The sequence below is a fragment of the Eulemur rufifrons genome, chromosome 19 (assembly GCF_041146395.1).
Source record: "Eulemur rufifrons isolate Redbay chromosome 19, OSU_ERuf_1, whole genome shotgun sequence".
NCBI lineage: Eukaryota > Metazoa > Chordata > Mammalia > Primates > Lemuridae > Eulemur > Eulemur rufifrons.
This window is the reverse complement of record NC_091001.1, coordinates 81,755,951-81,782,334: the sequence shown is the minus strand read 5'-3', so window position 1 is coordinate 81,782,334 and position 26,384 is coordinate 81,755,951. Positions and strand designations below refer to the sequence as shown.

At 36.9% G+C, this 26,384-nt stretch overlaps 2 protein-coding genes across 3 annotated transcripts in view; one reads left to right on the top strand and one right to left on the bottom strand.

Moving 5' to 3' along the window:
- Positions 1–5,751, bottom strand: part of PREPL (prolyl endopeptidase like) — a 37,110-nt gene extending 31,359 nt beyond the window's left edge. Inside the window, exon 1 of one of the 2 annotated variants that reach the window (XM_069494391.1) lies at positions 5,679–5,751. Coding sequence is in view for 1 of the 2 variants with exons in the window: in XM_069494390.1 (XP_069350491.1) it covers positions 3,801–4,019 (219 nt within the window). In the remaining variant the exon portion in view is untranslated. Of the gene's footprint in view, positions 1–3,800; positions 4,243–5,678 lie in introns of those variants that run through there. The other variant, XM_069494390.1, reaches the window with a different exon arrangement.
- A 479-nt stretch (positions 5,752–6,230) lies between these two features.
- The window catches only part of CAMKMT (calmodulin-lysine N-methyltransferase), a 326,819-nt gene continuing 306,665 nt past the window's right edge, over positions 6,231–26,384 (top strand). Inside the window, exons 1-3 of the mRNA XM_069494781.1 lie at positions 6,231–6,400; positions 14,518–14,690; positions 25,178–25,242. Coding sequence (XP_069350882.1) covers positions 6,263–6,400; positions 14,518–14,690; positions 25,178–25,242 — 376 coding nt within the window. The 5' untranslated portion in view covers positions 6,231–6,262. The remainder of the gene's footprint in view (positions 6,401–14,517; positions 14,691–25,177; positions 25,243–26,384) is intronic.

Sequence of the window (26,384 nt, the reverse complement as noted above, 5' to 3'; positions counted from 1 at the left end):
AAGTTGATTAAATAATTAATAATAGATTAGGTGGTATGAATATGGCAAGAATCACAAAGCTAGTTTGGGACACACTGTTAATGGACACGATGACAGGGTCACGGAATAAGAATAAGAAAAAGTGTTTTCCAGTGTTCTTGTCTGAATAAATGACTATACAGCAGTGAGATAAAGAAAACTTGAATCAGGGGTGGGGGAGATAAAGTTCAACTATGATAATTTGTTTGAGATGTCAATGACATGTCCAACTGGACATTGCTACTTAGGCAGCAAAATACTACTCAGAGGGGTGTCTGGGATGAAGATAATAGTTGCTATGGTACTTAAATCCATGGAATGGCTAAAATTAATTAGGAAGAAATTAAAGAGAGAAAAAAGGACCAGGACCAAGCCCTGAGAAATCCCCAAATTCAGAAGTCACATGGAAGAAAAATTAGAAAAGGAGACTGATGAGGATAGGCTTGTAAGAGAAAAACCAGGAAAATGTGGAACCATGAAGTCAAAAGAGCAGTGTTCAAAGGAGGAACGGTCAAATGTGTCAAATTTGCTGAGTGCTTATTCTAGAGTATGAAAAGGTTGAAATATGTAACATCTTTGGTGACACTGACAGAGGTGTTAATGAAGGAGTGGAAGCAAGACTCAAGCAGGTTAAAGAGTAAATGGAATGTGAAGTAATAACCAATAATGAAGTTGTACCTATAAGGCAGTCCCACTCTATGGATTATTACAAAAAAATTATTGAGACTAAAATTTTTCTTTCTGTCTGGCTTTCCTGAGTTTTCCTTTAACATTTCTCTTTTCTCCTTCTTTCCTGATGATGTTTTGCACCTGTTAGTTATAACCAGTGTTTCTTACACATCACAGATCACAGTGAAATCAAAGATCACATTGAAGAAGATATCTGTCAACCAAGCCATTTAAGAGACTATTGTAGGAACTGCTAATCTGTATTGCAGAAATAGGCAAATGACACGTTTAACCAAAGGAGTTAGTCTTTTTTACTTACTCAATTTTCTTTTTGCATCTTGTTCAAATTATCATGATCAAAGATTCTGGGAATTATTTATGTAGGCAGAGCAGGGCAGGATGATGTGGAAGGTTAAAAAAATGTGGTATCTGGATAGATGCTAGTCTTTTAATATTACTAGCTGGCAAATGAGTGTAATGGAGTAAGTTCATCTTGCCATCTGGCTAATACAAAATGGAAAGCTAAGGTACTTGCCAATAAGAATTTCAGAATTGAATGGATTCAGTTGGGTTTAGATCAGCAACACCTGGTCACCAAGCAACTCCACTTTCTAAATACAGATTCACTGTCAGTGACAGGCTGAGAGTTTCAGAATTACCTGAGGAACTTTAAAAAAAACAGATCCCTAGGCCTCAACCATTGAGATTTGATCCAGCAGATGTGGGGTGAGATCCAGGAACCTGCATTTCTAAAATGCTCCTCAGTTCAGACAAGGAAGTGTCATGGGAAAAAACAAACAAACAAACAAACAAACAAAAAAAAAACAACAAAACTAAAATGCTCCTCAGGATTTCTGATATACAGCTAGACTGCAGACATCGGTAGTGAAAGTCCCAACTTATAGGTGATGATTTGTTGCTAAAGTAACAACGTAGAGGTATAGAATCATGAAATTTTAGCATGCAGAGGACTTTAGAGAACACAAAGTTGAAATACCCTATTTTGTTCAGTCAGGAAAATTAAGAGTCCTGATTAGTTCACAGCCACACCAGTCATGGCTGGATCATTTGCCTTCTGGCATTTCTTACATCTGCTACCTACCTCCTCTTGTTCTTTATAACTTATATAGGTAATAGGTCTTCACTTTAAGCAGACATATTTTAATTCACCTAAAAGCACTAACTACTTTTTCTACCTTATTGTATCCTGTGAGAGGAATTCAGTGGATGCTTGAAGAAAGAAGGATATATGCATTGTCTAGAGGTCTCTTCATAGCTGCAGGTTTATATTCATAAAGCTTCCTCAGGTCTTGGGATCATAAAAGATAAAGACCACAGCTTTTCAATCCTATCATTTCTCATAGAGGGAGTGGTTGATATATGACACGTGAAAGCAGGATCACTTTATCAGGTGAAAGAATTACTAAAAGAGCTACTTTTCTTGGAGTCATTGAGTCAGGTTAAAGTTTCTAGGTAGTAGGAATCTATACAAGGGAATTGAAAAGTTGCTTCAGGGACAATTGGAGGGAAAAAATAGTCAACCTCCAGTTTAGGGGGTGACCTAATCTCACAGCTGTTACCCTAATGGTAGTTCCTGCCTACTATTTATAAATTAAGGGTTAAAAATACAAGATGACAAAATGTTTGAAACACAATGCAAAATAAATTGATCTAAAGGCCCAAAGTTTAGTTCAATAAGTAAAATGTAAAATTTTATCTTTCTAAAGTAGGATAAGGCTGTGCAAGGAAAGACAAAAATGAAATAAAAGGCATACAGAATTTCGAAGTGAATAAAGTAGAATCAAAGTGCTAAACTCAGACAAGATGCTATAAAAAGGAAAAGAATTTGAAAGACTAAAACATAAAGAGGAAAAGTCTAGGGAGACTAGGGACTAACAGATAAAAAGTTAAAAACGAGAGAAACACAGTAGTTCAGATTCCAAATAGGTCTGAGCTAAGAGAAGGGCAAAAATGGAATAAAAATGAGAAAAACTGTGTAAAAATAAGATTAAAAAGATAGTTTCTAAAAAAAGCAGCAGCTGCCCAAGTGTCCAACAGAAGAAAGGACAAACAAAATTTGATTCATACACACAATGGAATATTATTCATTTATAAAAAGAAATAAAGTTCTGATATATGCTATAACATGGACGAACCTTGAAAACATCATGCTAAGTGAGGCTAAGCCACTGAACTGTACTCTTAAAAACAGTTCAAATGGCAAATTTTATGTTATATATTTTACCACAATAACAGAAAGCCAAAGCAGACTAAAAGAAAAATCAGTATGCAACAAAACAGTTAAAACCAGAAATTAAAATCATAAAATAGGCTAAAATATTGCAAGAATATCACCCTCAAATGTAATTTAAGGATCCTAAGAAGTAAAGGTAAGTGAGCTGTGTCACACTGGAAGCAGCACAAATAGATAATTTACTCTCAAGGAAGCAGGATGACCATATAATTTACCATTCTAACCAGGACACTTTTGAGAGGAAAGGGGAAATTATTTATAATTACACAGGGACAACAAGCAGACGGGGACTGTCCCAGGCAAACCAGGATATGTGGTCACTCTACATGTAAGGGCAATCAGGGCCTCAAGGTTGAGTTCACACACACAGCTTGAGGTCTGGCAGAAGTCTGAGAGTGTCTTCATGAAAGACCCAAGTGGTCAGAAATGCATAACTGTTTTTCATTTGTTTTTACAGAAAAATAACACACAATTACATAGCCTTTACTGAAGTTTACTAATTTGGGATTCATAAAACAACTAGCATATTATTAGATTTTATTAAGAGCTATAATTTGGTATTCTTGGAATTTTAGAAAGCTGAATTATGCTTTAAAATGCATTGGTAGGCACACTAAGGAAGTCTTTAGGTGAATCATTTTTAATAATTCTATATTTTTATAGATTACATTAGAGCTCTACAAATGTATGTATATATTCTTTTATACTTATATTTGACTACAGACAATTGAGCCAGAAAATTTTAAAAATCAAGTTAGGATTATTAAGAAATATAGTACTGATATTCTATCCATTCTTTATTTTTAAACTAAAATTAATCTTAATGACCTACAAATAGGTTAACTTAAACAGTCCATACCTTACATGAGAAGCTCCGACTTGGGATGTTTCTTGCTAACTCTGATATCTTGAGTTTAGTCTGCAGACACTTGTTTAGGTGATACTTTTTCAATTTTATTCTACTGTAATAATGATCAGCGAAGTTACAGTGATTCAAATGCTGTTTCTGCATGCATTTCCCAAGGTGAGGAATACTATACTTCAAAGCTTGGAGAAATAATTTGGTCTTCTGCTGCATATCAAATCCCTGGTTTATTTTTGGGGGGGGGGCTGCCAGCACATGAATGATTTCTTAGTTATGATTAAAGGGCAGAGGGTTCTCATTCCTCCCCTTCAGAGCTATGCACACCTTGGGTTATGAATAACTTCAGAATGCTGTTAAGTTAGGTTAAATAAATCTAAAAATTTGTATGAGTTAAAGTTTCATTCAAATCAAACTTCTTGGCAGATGTGACTTAAATGTCTCATTTGTAAAGACAATCCTATCAGGCTCAAACTATGCAGCACTGATTCTGGTACACACAAGGGCAAACTAAAACAAAAACAGAAAACAAGAAACAAAATAAAAATTTGTAAATAAGTACATAGACTTAATGGGACATCTCAGGAACTCTGAGGATTTTAACAGGCAAAATGGCTTTTATCTTACGTAGTTCTGGACATATCTTTGGTATGTAGGTGGAAGATAAACTAGATAAGCCTAATTACTTAATAAAAGAATTATTAAGTAATGAGGGGGAGGAGAGATTAATATTTGTTGAGTGTAGACTATGTGCCAGATGCTTTTATCTACTTTGTCTAATTTGAACTTCATATGGACTTGATAAAGTAGTTACTATGATGCTCATTTTACAGGTGAGCAAATTGTGGCTCTGGGAGGTTTAAGCAACAGCCCCAGGTCACCTGGACAATAAGCAGTATAGCAAAAAGTCCAGTCTGGTTGGCTCCAAATATGGGACGTAACAAGCTATTGGACTTTAATGTTAAAAAGGTATTTAGCTCTTCAATTAAAAAAAAAAACACACAGCAAGATGTGCAAATAAAATGTGAAGCCATCTCTGGTTTCTGTTGGGAGGCAGGTTTTATTAATCTTGATAGCCATTAAGCAGTTAAGGGTCAGAATTGAGTTCAGGTGTTGGGTGCTGCACTTAACTACCTGTGTCTCTGGGCTTCAGTTTCTTCAACTGCAGAAATGAAATAATGACACCATTTACCTTCCCGGGTAGTTGTTGTAAGAATAAAATGAGACTATGTTAAGACCTTAATATAGTGCCTGGCACATAGTGACAACTCAAATGGTAGCTACTATTATTAAGACAAGAATAACCCAGCTATGTTGCACACTGTTGAATGTCATCATGGAAGTGTTCCACAAAATGCCCCTTGGTATCAAAGGCAGGATACTGAGTCAAATTTACCACCGATCTGATCCGCTACGACACCACCGTCCCCTTTAATCTCCTGGTATGAGGCAACAAAATAACGGGCGAGTGTGGCTAAGGGAGCAGAAGCCAACACTAGCAAGCAAGAAAAAACAGGCCCCGAATAACAAGGGCCCTCAAAGGCCCTACATCACTGTATCTGTCGCCACAGCCTAAATCCATCCATCTTTCATTCACAAGGAGAAGACAGAATGCAAGGCTAGGGATGGGGGTGGGGTAGACACATGGGTGTTCCCAGGCAAACCTATTCATTTTCCCTGTGCAACTCTCCACCTCAGGTCTGAGTGCAACAGGGAGTGGGAACAGGTGATACGCAGTGAGGGGACATGGGTCAAAAAGCAAGGACCAGAGGACTGAGGGGTGGCTGGGTTGGGGAAGAAGGGAAGACGGGAAGAGACCACCAGCACACCCTCCATACGTACGCAAATTGAAAGAGTCTGTCCCTGAACACAAACCAGTGAAGGCAGGTTAGCGAACCCGAAGCTCTCCGGAAGGAGCAGGTGTCAGCTCAAGCGCGTCCAGCCCAAGTCTGCGTCCTGCAGCCCGCAGAACGACAATTTACCCAGAACCGCCCAGAGCTGGTGTGCAGCACGCTGATTACGTAACCCCAATCTGGTAGGAGCACTAGGCAGATTTCGCCATCTTTATTGTGGTCAAAGATTATCCTTGGGTTGCCAGGTTCTTTAGGTTTCAAAGATACAAACGTTTTCGTTCTTTACTAGTCTTATGAGCTCTAAAAGAAGCAGGGGAGACTAAAACAAAGGGGGACAGCGTATCACTAGCTCTGCCGCAGCTGTCTCACTCGCTGATCTGCCCTCACTCAAGATGGCCACCAGCAAAATGGTGCAATGGCGTGACAGCGCTGCCCTGGTTGCCAAGGAGACGCCAATACCGGAAATGCGGAATTCGGGGAGGGCGCTCACGCAAGGGCGGTAAAGGAGAGGTTGGGCGTCACAGGTCCTGACAGGGAAGAAGTAGGCAGGTCCTGGTAGGGGAGAGCAGTGGCGGCGCCACCTCGAGTATAGGTAGCTCCAGTGCTATGGAGTCGCAAATCGCGGACTCCCGGGCTGGTGAGACTGCGCCGGCCGCGGGCGGGGGTCCGGCAACAGGCAAAGCCGCTGGGGGGCCCACAGCCTCGGCGCCCCTGGGAGCAGCCCGGTGGAAGCTCCTGCGGCAGGTAAGGGAAAGCCCGCTTGCCTCTGGCCACTCCCCTCGCAGTTACTAGCCGAGCAACCGGCCGCAGCTGTCTCTCCTTGGCAGTTCTGGGAGTTCCCTCTCAGTTTGCCGGGAATCACCTGAGAGGCGCCCCTAAGCGCTTCACCTAAGCGTCCCACCAAAAAGGAGGAATCAGGTGGGGTTGGGCAGGGAGCAGGACAGCCATGACTGAGCTCCTGGGAAACTCGGATCTAAGTAGAAGAACCTCTTCTAGACATTTATCTAAGTCTGGGGGACTTTCCTCTTTGCTCGCCAGCCTGATTGATGCGACCACCACTCCCCGCCCGGTACCACTCTTCTGTTCCTGCTTCTGTTTTGCCTTCTTCCCCAGGTTTCTTCTCGTTGCTTCTTAACTCCTAGCCTGGTTCTGGCTACCGATGCCTAGTCTGCACCCTCTGGCCCCAAGTCTCTTGGAGATCAGCGTGGTTGGCTGTGTTGGGACTCTGACACAGCACGCGTTCCCTCAGGTTCTTCCGTAGAGCGGAGAGTGAAGAGAGTAGGAAGAGTTCGTTCTCTCTCTCTCTCTCTTTTCTCAACTACTGCGATCTTGAAATTTTGCTTTTAGTATTTTGGGGGTCACTTTGTTTGCAATTGTCTCCAGTCAAGTTTTCATAATTGGTCTTTTAGTGCTGTTAAGACAGAACTTACTAGAGTTATGAGTTAAGTAGATCATTAGAATTAAGATCATTTATTTGCTCATGCATTGAGAGTCTTTCCAGAGCATTAATGATCTGGTTGTGCTACAAATGGTATTATAGGATAGCAAAATGCATACCCTCATAGATCATCATAGGACCTGTCTATGGTGAAGTAAACATGTATTACGATGGAATTATCAAAGTAGTAAATTAGGGCCTTAAATTAATCAAATCTTCATATGACTTCAATAATTGTTAGTATAGGAAAAACTCAAGGTGACCATCACTTATGTTCATTCAAAATTGTGATCTAAGTCAGGTTTCAGCTATGACTGTCATATGAGCTCCCCACACATTTTGACATTTAATGTTTTGGTATACATGTACCTGCTTAGAGTCTTCTTATCTTCTTTACTTGGTGAATGTTCATCCTTCACACCTCCATTGCAATCTACTCTTCTGAGAAGCCACTCCTAATGCCTCTGGGCTCAGGTGAAGAACAGCAATTGATAGTAGGAAAATGTGTGCTCTCTTTGATTCTAACTGATGCTATTCGCTTCTGTGACTATGCTTGCTTTTAGTTGTTTGATAAATATAGTTAATCAGAATGAAAAACAGGTATAAGAGCAAAGGTAACTCCATGATAGGCTAGGCTTCCTGGATGTGAGAAGCTAACAGCCTAGTTCTGCTTCTGTATATATGGCTTGCTGGCTTGGTGCTTAGCGTAAGTGGAGCCATGGCAGGCTTCACTAAAGTAAAGGAAAACAAAGCCCGGGGGAGGTAACCGCAAGTTGCTTCCTGATAAAGGGCTGGAGAGTCCAGGGGCCCTCCAACCAACTAAGTAGATAAGAAGGGCAAGACATGATCAGCGCATGAACGGTTTGTGCAGGGCGTGTGTTCCCAGTATCGCTTGTAACCAAAAACTAGAAGGTATGCAACAACAGCTCCCCTCCCCCGTCGGAGACCCTCCTCTTCCCCTAAATGACGTTAACTACAACTGGCGCCAGCTCGAAAAGCCCGAAGCATAGAGTCAACCAATCAGGAGCCAACGCGATCAGCCACTTCTAAAAGAACAAATAAACTAAAGGGGGATGGAGTGTGGACCAGTATGTCGTGTGCAGACTAGTGTGTCGTGTGCAGACTAACGTGTCGTGTGAAAACTAGCATACAGAAAAGTATAAAAGCTTAACCTGTACCCCAGGGCGGGGTCGTAGTTCCTGGAGAGGCCACTGCATTGGTGCTCTGGGACTTGGACCCTAGCTCGAGCTAGCCAATAAACTCCTTTGCCTTTTTGCAGCCTCAATGACTCTGCCTCTCTGTTCCTGGGGCCAAGGGGAACCAGCTCTAACATAGGCAGACCCTCGGCCCACTCTACAAGTGAACCCCTTATCATATTATTTTATGATCATCTGATAAGAGTTTCTCTTTCTCACTAGAATGGGTGTTCTCTCTGGGAAAAGATGATATTTTATTAATTTCCATCCTTTGGTACCTAGCATAGGGCCTAGCTAGTTGGTTTCTAATGGATATTATTAAGTGTTTGTGGAATATCTGAGAATAAGGACAGTCTTTAAGTGGCCCATAGCACCTAGTCCTTAGTGCATTATCAGTTAGCTATTGCCGAATAATGGACAACTACAACATCACAATGTCATACAACAGTATTTATTTATTTTTGGCACACTTAGGGGCCACATGGGAGTCAGCTGACCTAGGCTGTGGTCACCTGCGTAGCTCTATGCTGCACGTTTGGTCCACATGCCTCTAATGCTTGGACCAGTTGGCTGACATGTTCCCAAGGTGATGGCAGAGGTATAAGAGAGCAAACCCAACCACAGAAACACATTTAAACCCCTGCTTATATCATGTCTTTTAAGATCCTGTTGGACAAAGTAAGATACTTGGCCAAGCCCCAAGTCAAGGGGCAGGAAGTATAATTCTCCATGGAGGTAACAAGTAAGAAGTGAATATGTTTCTATAATAATCTAATCTATCACATGTATTAAACATTTGTAGGCTCTTAGTAAATATATTTTGAATAAACAGACCATTTATATCTTATATGCATCTAGAACTGGAAAACTGAGGAATCAAAGCAGTGCTAGAGATATGCTACTCCTTTTCGTTCTCTTATCAGACATCTTTGACATCTGCTTCTGTCTGCTTGTTTTCTTACTTACAGTTCTGTCTTTCTGTTACCCTGTAGGGGTCCAGTGCTGTCTCATGGCCCTTGACCTTATGTTAACTGTTCAATATTTTCTATGTTTTGTAATTCATATTTTGGAGAGAAAACCTGGTTGACCTAGTTCATCATTTGGTACCAGGTCACATGATAAGTTGCCAACATTTGAGTCTAGTGCATACTTAAATTAGATGAGATCTGGAACTCTATGAATCAATACCAAGAGAGGCTATGGTTGTACTATTTTCTTCTTTGTTGAGTCTCATTACCTGATGGCAAAGATGGCCATTGGCAACTCTTATCATCCATCCAGCTAGTAATCTACAAGAAATAATCGTTTTCCCCAACATATAGATCATTTCCTCCAAATGACTCTGATAGGCCAAGTTTGGACCAATTGCTGTGTCTACAATGGACACTTTGGCTAACCTGGGTCTTCAGGCCACCCAGTGGCAGGGAACGTAACAACCCCACCAGAATTACGTAGAGTAAGGGAGGAGCATTTCCCAAAAGGAAGGGATGTAGGGCAAATGAAAAGTAGCAATGACCATTACGCACTTACACATGTATTCACAAACACCTACAGAATGAAAAATCTTACCTAGGAGTCTGAATACTTGGCTAACGAATCTGATTAATGGAATATTTCACAGTATAACTTATATTAAAGCAGGATGCTTTTACCTGGATTGGTTAATTGGAAAAGTTGGTTAAAGAGGTGAATCATAATAATGATCCATATTCTAAAGTGAAGTTATAGTCTTACTGCCACATCCTTCTATCTGTTTATAATTCTTCAAATTTTTATAGTTGGCTTCCCACACATAAATTGATAGAAAATTTTTAAGCAACTTACCTTTATCTTTCCAAAATATTCAATTTAGTTTTTATGGAAGCAACAACTCTCTTTTAGCACTATTTTATTAGTTTTGTAATATTTAATGACAAATATTTAATTTTGACAAATTTGTTACTTTGAAGAACAACTGGTATAAAAAGGTTTGTTAACTTGGCAAGTATCCAACTTGACATGACAACAGATACATCTGGAGCTTGATCCAATTCTAGGTCTACCACTTATTGTGCAGCTCTTTATTGATCTCCTGTATCAAGTATTAAATCTTTATGGAATGTAATTTTGTTTTATCTTTATTCTTGACTTTGTTTTTTATCCCTACCGTTGCTTTCCCTTTTTCTTTTTCATCTACTTTTCATGAATGTTATCTTGTTGTATTGTGCATCTTTTTAAGCCACCTTAAATTATTTTGGTAGCAGATGTGACATATTAAGTCTTCTGTAAGCTATGGGAATTTGGATGACTTTTTACTTTTTAAGCTTCAGTTTCCTCGTCATTTAAATTTTTTTTTTTTTTTTTTTTTTTGAGATGGTCTTGCTCTGTCGCCCAGATTGGAGTGCAGTGGCACGATCATAGCTCACTGTAATCTCAAAACTCCTGGGCTCGAGTGATTCTCCTGCCTTAGCTTCCTGAGTAGCTGGAACTACAGGTGCATGCCACCATGCCTGCCTGATTTTTAAAGTAGACTTTTGTAGAGTCTGAGTCTTGCTATCTTGCCCAGACTGGTCTCGATCTCCTGGCCTCAAGCGGTCCTCTGTTTATAGTTAAACAGCCTGGATTTTAACCGTGGGTTTACCTCTTACTAGCTGTCTGACCCTGAGCAAAATTACTTAACTGCCCTGTGTTCCAGTTGCCCCTTTCACATAATGGGTATCTATCCCAGAGGGTTGTTTGAGGATTTAATGAAGAATGTGGTAAGATTTGCATTAATTCTTTCTTAGACATTTAGTATAATTTCTGGCAGGCAATCTGGGCCTGGAGTGTTCTTAGTGATTAGTTTTTTATTTGCGAACTCAATTTTTTTATTTTATTTTTTTATTTTTATTTTTTTGAGACAGAGTCTCACTCTGTTGCCTGGGCTAGAGTGCTCTGGTGTCAGCCTCGCTCACAGCAACCTCAAACTCCTGGGCTTAAGCAATCCTCCTGCCTCAGCCTCCCAAGTAGCTGGGACTACAGGCATGTGCCACTATGCCTGGCTAATTTTTTTCTATATATATTTTTAGCTGTCCAAATCATTTCTTTCTATTCTTAGTAGAGACGAGGGTCTTGCTCTTGCTCAGGCTGGTCTCGAACTACTGACCTCGAGCGATCCTCTCGCCTCAGCCTCTCAGAGTGCTAGGATTACAGGCGTGAGCCAGCATGCCTGGCTGTGAACTCAATTTTTAAAATAGGTTGGGACTATTCAGATTTTTCATTTTTTCTTGTGTCAATATTGATAGTTACATTTTTCTAGGAATTTGTCCATTTTACCTAAATTTTCATAGTTATTTTTCCTAATATCCTTTTACTATTATTTTTTAATTCTTATAGGATCGATAGTTATTTCCCTATATCACATTGATACTTAAACACTCTCTTTTTTTCTTCTTGGTCTTATCAAGGATTTATCAGTTTTATCCATCTTTTCAAAGAAACAACTTTTAGTGTTGATCCTCTCTCCTATATGTTTGTTTTCTACTTCATTAACTTCCCTTTTGGGGACCTAATTGGCTTCTTTTTCAAATTTTTGCATTGAATGCTTAGCTTATCAACTTTTGGCCTTCCTGTAAATTTCCCTCTAAGCTGGTATTTAACTGTATTTCCTATATTTTGAAATATATTTTTATTATCATTCAGTTCAAAATACCTTATTGTTTTCATTGTGTGTTCTTTTTTTGGTTCATAGGTTATTTAGAAGTATGTTGCTTAATTTCCAAATATATTTGGCTTTTCAGATATCTTTTTATTTATTTTTTGTTTTTTTACGAGTAAGAAGGTATTTTATATCTTTTAAAGTTTTCTATCTGGGAACATGTCAAACATATACAAAAATGGAGAGAATAATATAATAGTGTAATAATCACTCAGGTATCCATAAGCTTCAGCAATTTTTACTCCTGACCAACTCGTTTCATCTCTCTTCTCCCATTATTCTCCCCTTCCGTTATTTTGAAGCAAATCTAAGATACAGTTTTTTTCCTGGAAATATTTCATCATGAACCTGTAAAAGATGACATTAAAAAACATGACAATACCATATCACACCCAGAATAATCCAGTGATGTCGTGAGATACCTGGCCAGTTTTCAAATTATCCCCATTATCTCATAATTTTTTTTAATTTGATTATTTTGAAATAGGATCCAGAAAAGATCCAAACATTGTTATTGGTTGATATGTCTCATAGTCCTTTTAATCTATATGTTCCCTCTGCCTGTCTCTTTTTCACCCCGTGCCATTTATTGAAGACCCTGGGTTTTTTTGGTCTTAGAGTGTTTTCCATAATTTGAATTTTGCTAATTGCATCATTATGGTATTATTTAATGTGTTCCTCCATCCCTTGTTTTTTCTATTTTCTATAAGTTGATAGATACAGAGCCTTGATCAGATTAAGATTTGATGTTTTTCATCTTGTTTAGTTAGTCAGCATAGTGATGGTATCAATATTTGTCAAAAATCACAGTGATGTCTGGTTATTTCTCTTCTTGATTATCAGTGCCTAGGTTCATGAATTCATGACGGGGTTGAAAAATGGTGGTATTCTAATTCTGTCATTCTTCATTTATTACTTGAGATATTACTATAAAGAGAAACTTCCCCTTCTATTTCAATACTCTCAGTTACAATTCATATAGGGAAGAGATAAATACTTGATTCTTTCTCCTTATTTACTAGTTTTGAAAATAATAAGTTGGTTCCCTAGCATTCTTGATCGTCAATTATGGTCATCAACGAGGCATTTAAAAAATACTATCATAAACTAAAAATATATTTTAATTCTGTTGTATTTATTATCTTTATTAATATGTACACTTTTTATTATCTTAGTCTGTTTTGTGTTGCTATAATACAACACCTGGGGCTAGGTAATTTATAAAGAAAAAAGGTTTATTTTGCTCATAATTCTGGTGGCTAGAAAGTCCAAGACCATGGCACTGGCATCTGCTTGCCTTCTGGTGGGGTCTTTCATACTATCATAATATGGCATAAGGTTAGAGGGGAAGCGGATATGTGCAAAGGGGCAAAACACAAGGGGTGCCCTCAATTTATAACAACTTGCTCTTATGACAACTTGTCTCATGAGCTCAAGAACTCACTACCACAAGAACTGTACAAAGCTGCCTATGAAGGAAGCGCCCCCATGACACAAATGCCTCCCGTCTCTTAGGCCCTACCTCCTAAAGGTTCCACCTCCCCACGTTACCGCACTGGGAATGAAGGTTCCAACGTGAGTTTTGGGGGGGACACTCAAACCATGGCACCCATCTTTGGCCAGTGGACCCTATTCAAATTGGCTCCTGAGTTCATTTGACTTGTCCCATCATTTTTTATAGCTATCTTGTTTTCTTGTGTGCAGGATGTTCCAGGCCTATCTTGTACAATGCAATTCCTGCCATTTCTCCAAGGGACCTTACTTTATTTTAATAAAAAATAGTATTTAGAGACAACAATGTGAGTATACAAAGTGTACTCATTGCTACTAATTTGGTCATTGCTTCTAGACCTTTTAAGTGGTCAGATGTAGGAAATATATATATAAAGAGTGAAATATATGTATTATGAAAATATATGTATACTTTTAGTTTATATTATACTTGCTTTCAGATTCAGAGCTATAGGGTTTTTCCTTAACCTTATCAATCTTATAGTTGTATCTCTTTTCTCCCACACTTAAAAACCTGGTTTTCAATGACACCAACAAAATTAGTCATTTGATTTATCCTAACACACACAAATACACACACACACACACACACACACACACCCTCCCCCCCTCACCCCCACCCCACCCCTGCAGGCTTGGAATAGTATACGTGCCCATGCCTAGGTAAGCTTCGAAATTAAACTTTTACCTCCTAGCTTCATAGGCTGTTAAAAGTGCTACTTATCTTCTCAATTCTTTCTTTTAGAATTGACAAATGTCTCAGGAGAAAAGTGGTTGCAAAAGGCAGAGTCATCTCTTTAGGTTTATCTTTCTTTAAAGATATCAGACTGGTAAATTTTCACTATCTGTGCTTTCTGATGTTCTCAAGTAATGTTTGTAAATGTTTTGTCCATCTTTTCTCTTTAGTTGTCTTCAATAGGAGGTATGTCTGAATTATCTAAATTGCTATTATTGGAAGTGAAATTCCCTTACCACTTAAATTTTGAACACTTACGATATGTTTATATAATATGACTACATCTTTGGTTTTATTTCAAAGGTTCTGAAGCAAAAACACGTGGATGATTGTCTGCGACATGTATCTATAAGAAGATTTGAATCATTTAATCTGTTTTCAGTAACAGAAACCCAAAAAAGGGAAACTGAAGAGGAGGTTGGTGCATGGGTCCAATACACAAGTGTCTTCTATCCTGAATACAGTATCTCCTTAAGGTAACCATTATTCTAGTTAAGATTTTTTAAAACCAATTTTCTCTTATAGAAGCAAAACAATCTAATAAGAATCTCATTATGCATTCTACTGAGTTTGCAGGCAATCTTTATAAGAACTTAGTGTTTGCAGCTTTGTGTTAGAAAATTCTGCGTTTTAACTGGATCTTGCTATATTGTCAGACTAAAGAAAAAATTCTTCAGGAATATAGTGGCACTTGAGGATAAGGTGAGTTGCAAATCAAAGGGTTCATTTAATCATTCTTTCATAGCATTTGATTATGACAAAAAGCCAAGTTCTTTTTGAGGCAAAGAAGGCTGAAAGTGAACACAGAATTTTTCCAAACTACTCTTCAGGTAGTAGTTATATGAAAAATCAAGCTTTGGTATTTTTCCCATTTATGTTTTGTCACTTTTGGAATAGATCTTAAGACTTAGAGGAGAAAATGCAGCTGAAAACACTGATATTAAGAGAAGCATGAAGTCTTTTCTAGCTTTAAAAATCATTAGAAAAGAGACATTAGAATTGCAAACTGAAGTAACAAGATACCACTTTTACTGAATTAATTTTCTCTCACAGTTATATTCTAGCATGTTGCAATATTACTGTAGGTGTTTGATTTTATAAAATCTGCCTTTTCTGACAGGATTTCACATTTTGAAAGGGAGGGAGGAGCACATTTACAGTAACTGTAAGAAGAGCAAAAAACATTTTAAGTGGAAATGTGACTGAATAAGGTTTAGGTGAGGCTAGGAGTAATTTTAAGAAAAAAATTTTCACAAAGGATGTCTATTTATAGTATATGATTCTTGAACTATTTTGGTTTAAAATATCTAAGCTTTAAAAGATACCATAATAGCTAAAAATTTGGGATGTATATAAAAATTGACTAGGGTAGGCAGGGAAGAACAATTAGGATCTGGTTTTATAATATTATCCTGTTGAAAATGCCAAATAAAATATACAAACTTAAGGATTTTTGAGTCTGCCTGTACATTCATTATGAGATTCTAATACCCCAGCTGTCTTGCTTTCTGATGGAGATAATCAGTTTAGTCCTTGGTTAGGAAGAAAAGTGCATTAAATGTTTATTGTGTACCAGGTACAGAGCTAGGTTCTTTATGTATTCACTTTCATGTAATCCTTACAATCACTTTGTAAAGTAGAAATGAGGATGATTAAGCAGTTGGAAGATAGTATGTGTAAGGAAATCGAAGAGAAGGAAAAATAGAGTGATCCAGTAGGGGTCTTTAGGTATAAAGTTCTAAAACTTATCTTCTATATCCACTGGTGACAAGAGACAGTAAGTGTAAATTGTGGCAAGAATAATTTTCTGACATGTTCAAGGCCTGATAAGGTTTAGCCAGGAGAATGTAAAATGTTCTGTTCTTTTTTTTTTTTTTTTATTTCATCTTATTGTTGTGGGGGATACAGAATTGCAGGTTACATACGTTGCCCATGTACCGCCTTTCCCCCTAAGTCAGAGCTCCAGGCGTGTCCGTTCCCCAGGTAGTGCGCGTTGCACCCATCATGTAGGTATATGTCCCCCCCCCCACCTCCCCCTTCCCGAGTCAGTGTTCTGTTCTTAAGATCTTTCAAAATAAGTCATGGATATCTACCCATGGATGATATTCATGTAATATTCTCTAGAGCCCAGGCTATAGAGTAAACTGGGACTCCTCTCTGACAGTTTGATTCTTTGTGATATATTCATTTTTGAAAGAATAAATACAGGTATGTTTATATAAGTATGACATTCAATCCTAAGTTGTAGAGAGAAGACAAGTGACTGGGCTAAAATTTTGGCCTCAATGACTGCCAGATTTTTTTCTCTTTTTGCAAACTAGTTAGTAGCTCTCGATAATAATAGTGCAAAAATAGCAATAGCTTAAATGTACAGAATTCTAGAGCTGAATGGGATCTTAGAATAAATGCAAAAAGCAATTATAATAACATTAATAATGGCAGACAATTGAGTGCCTACTACATGACAAGCACTGTTTTGAGTGGTTTCCACATGTTAGCTTATTTAATCCACACAACATCCTTATGAGGTAAACATAGTTTTTATCCTCATTTTACAAATGAGGAAAATGAAGAATGGAGAGGTTAAATAACTTGCAGCCCCAGTATGTGATTGTGCCTGTATTCAAACTCAGGTAGTCTAGTTACACAGCCCATACTTGTAGAAAAACACTTTTTTTTTCTTTAAGTGATGGGGTCTTGCTATGTTGTCTAGGCTAGCCTTGAATCCTTGGCTCAAGCAATCTTCCCACCTCATTTTGACATATTAAAATGAGTCTACTTATAGATTCACAGGTAGTTGCAAAAGTAGTACAGTGAGTTTCGTGTACCCTTTACCCAGCTGTTGCCATTGGTAACATCTTATATAATGATAGTCACAGCCTGCACTTTTAACTTCGTCACCATCCTGCTTCTCATGAGGTGGTTAGGTATCCATTCATTCATTTCACAGATGAAGGAATTGAGGCCTAGATAAGCTAATTTCCTCATCGATTATTCTGAGCATTCCATTTCTTCCTCCATAATCTTGTTATGATAAAGGAAATTGCTGTAATTACTGAAACTGTTTAGGTATAGGAGGATTTCTACCAAGAATAGTTCATTCTTTTCCATTGCCAATTTTGTTCACCTTGATTTCTTACATATTTACCACTTTTGCTTGTATTCTGTTATCTGCCCAATGTGGTTCCCCATTCTTGCTCCTTTAATATCTCATATCAACTCTTTTCTCAACATGTTTTCATGACATTTCTTTAGCTTTATCTGTTTTCTTCAGTATTACTTGAGTTGTGAGCATTCTGAAGTTTTTAAAAAAATATTACTTGACAATAGCCAAAAATAGTGGTTTAGAAAGTAGTTTTGAAATGGAGTGCCATCATCTTCGTTTATATTTTTTAAGTTTTGTTAAATCAACACTGTGGATGAATGGAAAACACTGATGAATAGTTTTAAATAAATTCAAACCAAGAAATATTTAATAGCACCTTCTGTATAGATAAACAGAATGAAATAAAAATATATAATACTATCCTCAAGGAGCTTAAATAATAAAAATAATTAAATAAGGAGAGTTTACCATCCAATCTAAGAACTTTCACCAGGCAGTGCATAACTAATTTCGAAATGGGTGGAAGACTTCACACTTAATAGAAGTTTAGGAGTGATATTTTTAAAAAATTAGAAAGTATTTGAAAGTTCTGGGAGAAAGGGAGAAATCCTTTTCAATGAAGGCAAAGGCACAGAAAATATAAAGAGTGAGAAAGTGCAAGGCAGAATCATCAGAGGCTACTGAGAAGGCCATCATGGCCTTTAGGGGGAGGAGTAATTATCAATACATATTATATGGTAGATCCACTGCAGGTTCTAATAAAGGGCTAAGGATTTGGGATATTATAGCTTCCTCATACATCATAAATGTAAACTCTACTTTCATTTTCTCAGTTCTTATCACCTGCGATCACCTGCCACAACTCAATAGAGATGACACATACAGGGTGATCAGTACTTATTATCCATATTTGTTACTAGTTTTGTCTATGCTAAGCTTTCCCTACATATTGATTTCTGTGTCTTTAAAGTCTTGTTAGAGTTGACATGAATACCCTAAGAGGGTAAATATCTACATATTTATGAATTCAAAGTACCTAGTTGTACCTTATTTGTATATAGAAGTAGTGACCGAAATTAAAACTTTTACCCTTATTTTCTATCAGCCTTATATGATGAGACTTAAAATGAAGGAATAAAGAATTTCCCTTAGTGACTTTTCATCTGAAGCAAAAGTCTGAACAATGTAAAAGTTAGGTTATGAAATTCCTAGGATCTGTTATCTTTTCTGTATACCTGAGAATGGTGACTCTCTGTTTCAAAGTAGGTATATTGAGAGTTAGGAAATTAAAATCCAGAGTCTGACTACTAATTTATTCCTTGACAAAGTCTTCTTGTCTTTCTGGTACTTTATTTCTTAAAAGCTTATAGAAGAGGCTCTTGCCATTAGATAGATGCAAGTATAGAAAACTAAGACAGGCTGTGTGAGGTTGCTCATGCCTGTGATCCCAGCACTTTAGGAGGCTGAGGTGAGCTATGATCATGCCACTGCACTGCAGACTGGGAGACAGAGCAAGACCCTGTTTCGGAAAAAAAAAAAAAAAAGAAAGAAAGAAAAATAAGATATACCAGGAGATGTTTATATTAAAATTCTTTCATTAAAAATTCCCTTTTCCCTGTCTTACAAACTGCACGTTGTTATTGTATAGAGCTTGCGGTGTAGATGCTAGAAATTATTCCCACCCCCCCCATTTCAATTTAATTTCATCACAGCAGGAATTTGCATATTCTGGAAGCTTTAAAATACTTCCATTATATTTAGAGCCATAGAGGTGCCTGAGTTATTCATTTGTAAGTGTGTACATATCTTAGGTATAGAAAAAGCTGAGAGGCATGAACTGTCCTCCTTTCTTTGAATAAGACTACTGTTGCTATGGTAATTGCTGAATTAGAAGGCTAGAACTCTTTGACTTTTGGCTAGTCCTGGGAGCTTAGAATGGGCAAGTCAAGAATGACTTTTTCTTTGACTGGAGTACATCTTTCTAGCACAACAAATGCACTATAGGAAGATCATATATTGCTTCTCTAAGGAAAGGAAAAGACAAACCAAACTCTCATGCCACTGATTTTAGTGTGTAGCTTATCAGTGTCAGTAAGTAAAAACTAGTAATGAGAATGGTTCATTTATGAAATTATTATTAGGTTATTAAGCTATTCAGGTTATTAAGGTTTATTATTATAATAGATCTATGGCAGATTGTCCTTATATGTGATGATATATCATGGGGGCCCATGTAGAGCTTAGCAAGGCTGGCGTCTAAGACAAATATGAATACTGAATTTATATTTAAAGGCAAAGTTTTAACGTTAGTGATATTAACAACAAAGGTGGGTACTACAACAACTTTTGTTCTCTTATTTAGAAGGAACTTTATAGGACCGTTAAAATATGATCCAGTGTTTTCAGAAAACTGTCAAATCCATTGTCACATTTTCATGCATCTTAAATCATAGACATGGACTAATTATAACTTAATTTCTAGTTTGTTTTAAACTCCAATCACAATTGTTTATGTAGTTTGCTTACATGTAAATATACTCAAAGTTTCAGTAAATTGAAATATTACCTTGAACATTTTCCAAATTTTTATATATTACATGTAGAAATCATCTAATTTCCTATAACTAGTAGAAAACTTCTCTTTAGCCATTTATTTTTGAAAGAGCTCCAAAGCAAGTTGCATCTAGAATCAAGTTTTTGAAACCTTTTTCCTTCTGAAAACCTGAAAAGAGGAATCTGCCCCAGCGACTTGCTCCTTAAGTCTTACTTAGTCATCCATTTTTGGGAGGAAACTCAAAGGGTCCTCAGCTCTAGGATAGCTTTAGGTGCTCATGAAAAAAACTGGTTGGCCCTGGGGAGAAGAATCTGGCATTGATAATTAAAGGCCTGGGAGACAATTTAGAGCTTCAGAGTTTAAGAGAAAGATGAAGTTGCTTTTTATGCTGTAGATGTGTTGGTAAAAGATTGTCATTGTCATATAACATTAATTATAAGTATAATGCTAATACTGAATTTGTAAGAATTTAAGTTTGAAAAGGTCCTTTCCTTATAGATATTGCCATCTTACCACAGAGTCCAGACAGGACCTAGGTAAACAGTTGAAAAATTAAGGGTATAAAGATCTTATAGAGTTGACACTTGAGAATAGTTCTTGAGTTTGGAACAAATGAAAGGGAACTTGAAGCCAGGTGCAGTAGCTTTTGCATTGTAATCCCAGTGACTTGGGAGTCTGAGGCAGGAGGATCACTTGAGGCCAGGAGTTTGAGAGCAGCCTGGGCAACATTGTAAGACCCTGTCTTGAAAAAATGAAAAAAATTAGCTGGGCCTGCTGATGCATCTATAGTTCCAGCTACTTGGGAGGCTGAGGTGGGACAATTGCTTGAGCCCAGGAGTTCAAGGCTGCAGTGAAATATGATCACAGCACTGCACTCCAGCCTAGGCGACAGAGCAATACCCTATCCCTAAAAACAAAATAAATAAAGAAAAAATAATTTAAAAAGTTCCTGCACAGCCAAGGAAATAATTAACAGAGCAAATAGACAACCTACAGAATGAGAGAAAATATTCGCAAGCTATACATCCAATAAAGGACTAGTAACCAGAATCTACAAAGAACTCAAGCAAATCAGCAAGAAAAAAATCAAACAGCCCCATTAAAAAGTGGGCAAAAGACAGGAACAGAAGCTTCTCAAGAGAATATAGACAAATGGCCAATAAACATATGAAAAATTGCTCAATGTTGCTAATAATCAGGGAAATGCAAATCAAAACCACAATGAGATATATCACCTTACCCCAGTCAAAATGGCTTTTATTAAAAAGTCCAAAAACAGTAGACGCTGGTGTGGATGCAGAGAGAAAGGAACGCTTGCTTATACACTGTTGTTGGGACTGCAAATGAGTACAACTTCTGTGGAAAACAGTATGGAGATTCCTCAAAGAACTAAAAAGTCCACCTACCATTTGATCCAGCAATACCGCTACTGGGTATTTACTCAAAGAAAAATAAATCAGTTTATCAAGAAGACACCTGCACTTGAATGTTTATTGCAGCACAGTTAATTCACAATTGCAAAGATGTGGAATCAACCCAAATGCCCATCCATTCATGAGTGGATTAACAAAATGTGGCATATGTATAAGATGGAATACTATTCAGCCATGAGGAAGGGTGACTTAATGCCTTTTGTAACAATTTGGATGGAACTGGAGACCATTATCCTAAGTGAAGTATCTAAAAAATGGAAAAACAAACACCACATGTACTCACTATTAAATTGGAACTAACTGATGAGCACACATGTACATAGAGGGAAGTAAAACTCAGTGGAAATCAAGCAGGGGGGAAGAGGGGGAAGGGAATGGGTGAAAACGTACCTAACAGATACAATGAACACTATCTGGGTGATGGTCATACTTTTCATCCTGACTCAAGCATTACAAAAGTGATCCATGTAACCAACAACATTTGTACCTCCATAATACATTGAAATAAAAAAGGAGGAAGAAAAAAAGATATAACAGTAAAAACAAACAAAACACCCAGAAAGCAAAAAAAGAAGAAAAAGAAAAAGGTAAATTGAACCTTTGCCATACTACTTCATCGCATTTTTCCTATAATTAGCACTAATTCTTGTACTATTGAAGATAGTGATTATTGACGTTATTCTTTCATGAGATGCCATCTTTTAGGGTTTCTAAACTGTAGTAACTTCATAGATAATTGAATTTCATTTTTATAAGTATCTTAGAAGTACAGGATTAGCTTTATTGTTTCTCCATTTCTATCCCCTTTACAAATGTCATAGCGTACACTTTCTGTTTCTTTGCTTCGTGAAATAATGCATTCAGGAATGACAAGGTTTGTATCAGTGATAAGTCTGAAAATTGCACTTTTTATTTTGAATAGTGGTTTTGTTGGTTTGTTTTTTTTTTTTTTTTTTTTTTTTTTTAGACAGAGTCTCGCTCTGTTGCCCGGGCTAGAGTGCCGTGGCGTCTGCCTAGCTCACAGCAACCTCAAACTCCTGGGCTCAAGCAATCCCACTGCCTCAGCCTCTCGAGTAGCTGGGACTACAGGCATGCACCACCATGCCCGGCTAATTTTTTCTATATATATATTTTTTAGCTTTTCAAATGATTTCTTTCTATTTTTAGTATAGATGGGGTCTTGCTCTTGCTCAGGCTGGTCTCGAACTCCTGACCTCAAGCGATCCTCCTGCCTTGGCCTCCCAGAGTGCTAGGATTATAGGCGTGAGCCACCGCACCCAGCCTGAATAGTGTTTTTAACTTTTAAAACATGAAATTCACTTTTATCATCTCAGTTTCTGGTCTTTAAGAAATATTTAACATTATGCAAAATAGGTACACCTTTTTTCTACTCTTGTCTTAGATTTAATTTCAAATATTTTTTTATCCTGATATGTGTGTGAGAAAGAGAGGAAGAGAGAGAAACACAAGAGGAAGAGAGTGTTCTTATTAAAATTAGGCCATAAAGCAATTCCACTTTTAGGAATTTATCCTAAGGGAACAATCAGAAATGGGCTCAATATTTTCCACAAGAATGATCACTGCAGCAATATGCATAATAGCACAAAACTGGGGACAGTCTTAAAATCCAGTATAAGCTGGATGTTGTGGCTCGTGCTTGTAATCCTAGCACTTTGGGAGGTGGAAGTGGGAGGATTGCTTGAGGCCAGGAGTTTGAGACCAGCCTGGGCAACATAGCAAGACACTATCTCTTAAAAAAAAAAAAAAAAAAAAAAAAATTAGCTAGGTGTGGTGGCTGCAGTGAGTTATGATCATGCCACCATACACACCAGCCTGGGTAGCAAAGCAAGACACTGTCTCAAAAAAAAAAAAAAAAAAAAAAATCCAACATAAAGTGCTGGTTTAATAAATTATGGTGCATAAATTCATTAAACTACTTGAAAGCCATTAAAATAATGTAACATGATATTACTTAATGATGTGGAAACTGTTATAATTTATGAAAAACACAAATTGCAAAACAGTGAGGACAAGTCCTCTGAGTTCTTTAACGAAAGGTATATATGAGCATAGATGAAGATTTGAAGGCTATATATCAAAATTCCAACTGTGGTTATCTCTGCATGTTAGGATTATGAGAAGTTTTTTCCTTGAAGGGACCATATATTGCTTTTATATTTAGGAAAATGTTTTCTTGATGTCTATACTGTATTACTGATCATTTTAATAGCTTCATTTTACATTTTATAATAGATGTTAAATAAGTCTGTTCCTTTTCCTCTCATCTTAGTGTATACTATAGGTTTCCATAATATAGTGTAATTAACCTAATGTTTACCTAGAGTCTTATATGCACAGAGAAGATAAAGAATCATTGTGTTATGAAGATGAGGATTTTATTTATGGTTGGTGACTTTGTTATTTTAGATTAGGATACTTCAGAGCCCAGTGCTTTTTTGGTCAGTCATGATTGCAGATAACTTTTTGCAATCTCACTTAGTCACCCTATCAAAGAATTGGATCCCTATGACAGAAATAAAAAGCTCATTTTTTTTTCTGAAAAGGGTAAGACAATTTACATGTATTCTCTTTATATGTATTAGTTTGCTAGGACTCCCAAAACTAAATACCACAGACTGGGTGGCTTAAACAACAGACATTTATTTTCTCACTGTTCTGGGAGCTAGAAATCTGAGATCATGGTGTTGACAGGTTTGGTTTCTTCTGAGGCCTCTCCCCTTGGCTGGCAGATGGCTACCCTTTCACTGCCTCTTCACACGGTCATCCCTCTGTGCGTGCAAGGCGCCTGTTGTCTCTCTGTGTGTCCTAACCCTTCTTCTTATCGAGACACCATTCATTAGATTAGGGCCCCCCCCCCCCAGTGCCCCTCATTAACTTAATTACCTCTTTTAAGGCCGTATCTTAATATACAGTCATATTCTGAGGTATACCAGGTTAGGGCTGCAACCCTAACCCAACCTTTAATGAATTGGGGGGACAATTCAGTTTATAACATCATATATCATTTTTGATAAGTTTTAATGACAAAGTTGAAGTAATGTTGATGAAGGAAATTTTTGTCAATTATTCGTGGTTATTGTAAACTATTAATATTATAACATTCTAAAGAACTGCAACTCTAAGTTATATGTGAGAGAATGTGGAAGATTGTAGATGAATTGGCACCAATTTTTTTTTATCACCACTGAGAAAGTAACTCAAACTCTGTGACCTATTGACAGTTGGGTTCATTTATATAAAGAATAGTAACTTTCATTAAGTATTAATAAAATATCAGTATCAAATCAAATATCTAAAGAGCTACTAAGTGAGGAGGGATTAGAATTAGGGGTGGAATTAAGATTGGTGAGCAAAAGATACAAAAAAATGTGCTTACTGAAATTTAGAACTACTAGAGATGTACTATGCAGACCTGAAGATTGGTTAGTTCTTTGTGACTGAAGTTACAAATTTGTTGGGCTGTTATAGAGAAAATTCATGTATTGAGTGTGATTCTGGAGGGTGATTATTGTTCATTTGACCCTAAGATTCTCTAAGCGTAATGTGCTATTTTTTTTGTCTTATAAAGTTTAAGAACCTCAACTTTATGTTACTAAAATAATTTAAAAAGTACTTATTAATACTTTAAGATTTAGATTAATTATCAAAAATGTCATTACATTAAATATTCTGAGGACTATATTGTTATTTCTTTTCCTTCTCCCTCTAGTGGGCAGAAAATATTCTTAAAATATAACATGGAAGGATTTATTACTATTGGATGTATCACTATATACAGTCTCAGCTCTTTTAAAGATTAAAAATGTTAACATTTCAGAATCATTAAAGAAAATGCTTTATTCCTTATAGGCATAATAATGGATCCTTGAATGTTGAAGATGTTCTTACCAGCTTTGACAATACAGGAAATGTTTGTAAGTTATATGCTCACTCTATAGAAATATATTTAGTATTTTAAAAAGTGAATTTATAGTTGGCTTTTTTCACACTGATGTTTACTATACTTTACTGTGTGTATGTATATTATAATACATATATAAAAAGTAGACACTTATATTGTTTTTTGGTGCAACATAAGCCCTTATGACACCCCTACTAAATGGGGTACAGCAGTTTTTACACTTTGCAAGATTGTGTGTGTGTGTGTGTGTGTGTGACAGACTGTATATGACCTATATAGAATGTAGGTCAGAAGGAACACTGGACTCTCCAGTACTGTCCCTTTGTTTCTTGTTTCTATTTTGACCTCAGTTAATTCAACAGAGGGACTGTTTCTTCCTTCTTTGCTGTTTTGCGTGCTTTCTTTCCCTCTCCCTGCTTCTCTGCCCTTTCACTACAGAATAAACCCAGAACATGTTTTCCTTGTTGCTAACATACTTTAATACCAGAGTGTTTTTGTTTAATGCAATATTACAATATTATAGAATATATTGACTTTTTATCTAAGCCTCTGATTAAATGGCGATAGATTTCTCCACCAAAAAAAATCACTTAAATAATTCTTATAATTAATTTGATATGGTAGAAGAAATCAGCCAAGAATATCTTTATGTTGCTGAGTTAAACAATATACCATGACAGGAGCTGTGCACTTTTTTAAATTTTTTGTATAGGATATTTCTCTTAAGATAGTGAATTGTCAATGAATATGACCATTTTAAATGTCAAAGTAGTACTCTAATTTTTCCAAATTTTTTCCCAAAGGAAATTTTGGAACTGTATTTTCTGAATTTAAATAACATATTTTGCTAAAAATGCAGCTTTATCAAATGCATAGATTTGCATAGAATTATGTCCAGTAATAGGCAATACTTTCATTCTTATGTCTGTACTATGACAAGCTTTTGATTTTATAGAAAAATATTTATGTATTTTGTTACCAAGAAACCTATAAATGTCCTAAAATTACCCTAAAATATTTAAAATAATGTAGGTTTCTTTTTCAGGCATAGTGACAGGTGTACCTTTTAGTTTCTATTAATACATGTTGGCACTTACTGAATTCTTTACCACTTAGGCATATCTCATATTTTTATGGGGTCTAGGTAATAGCCCA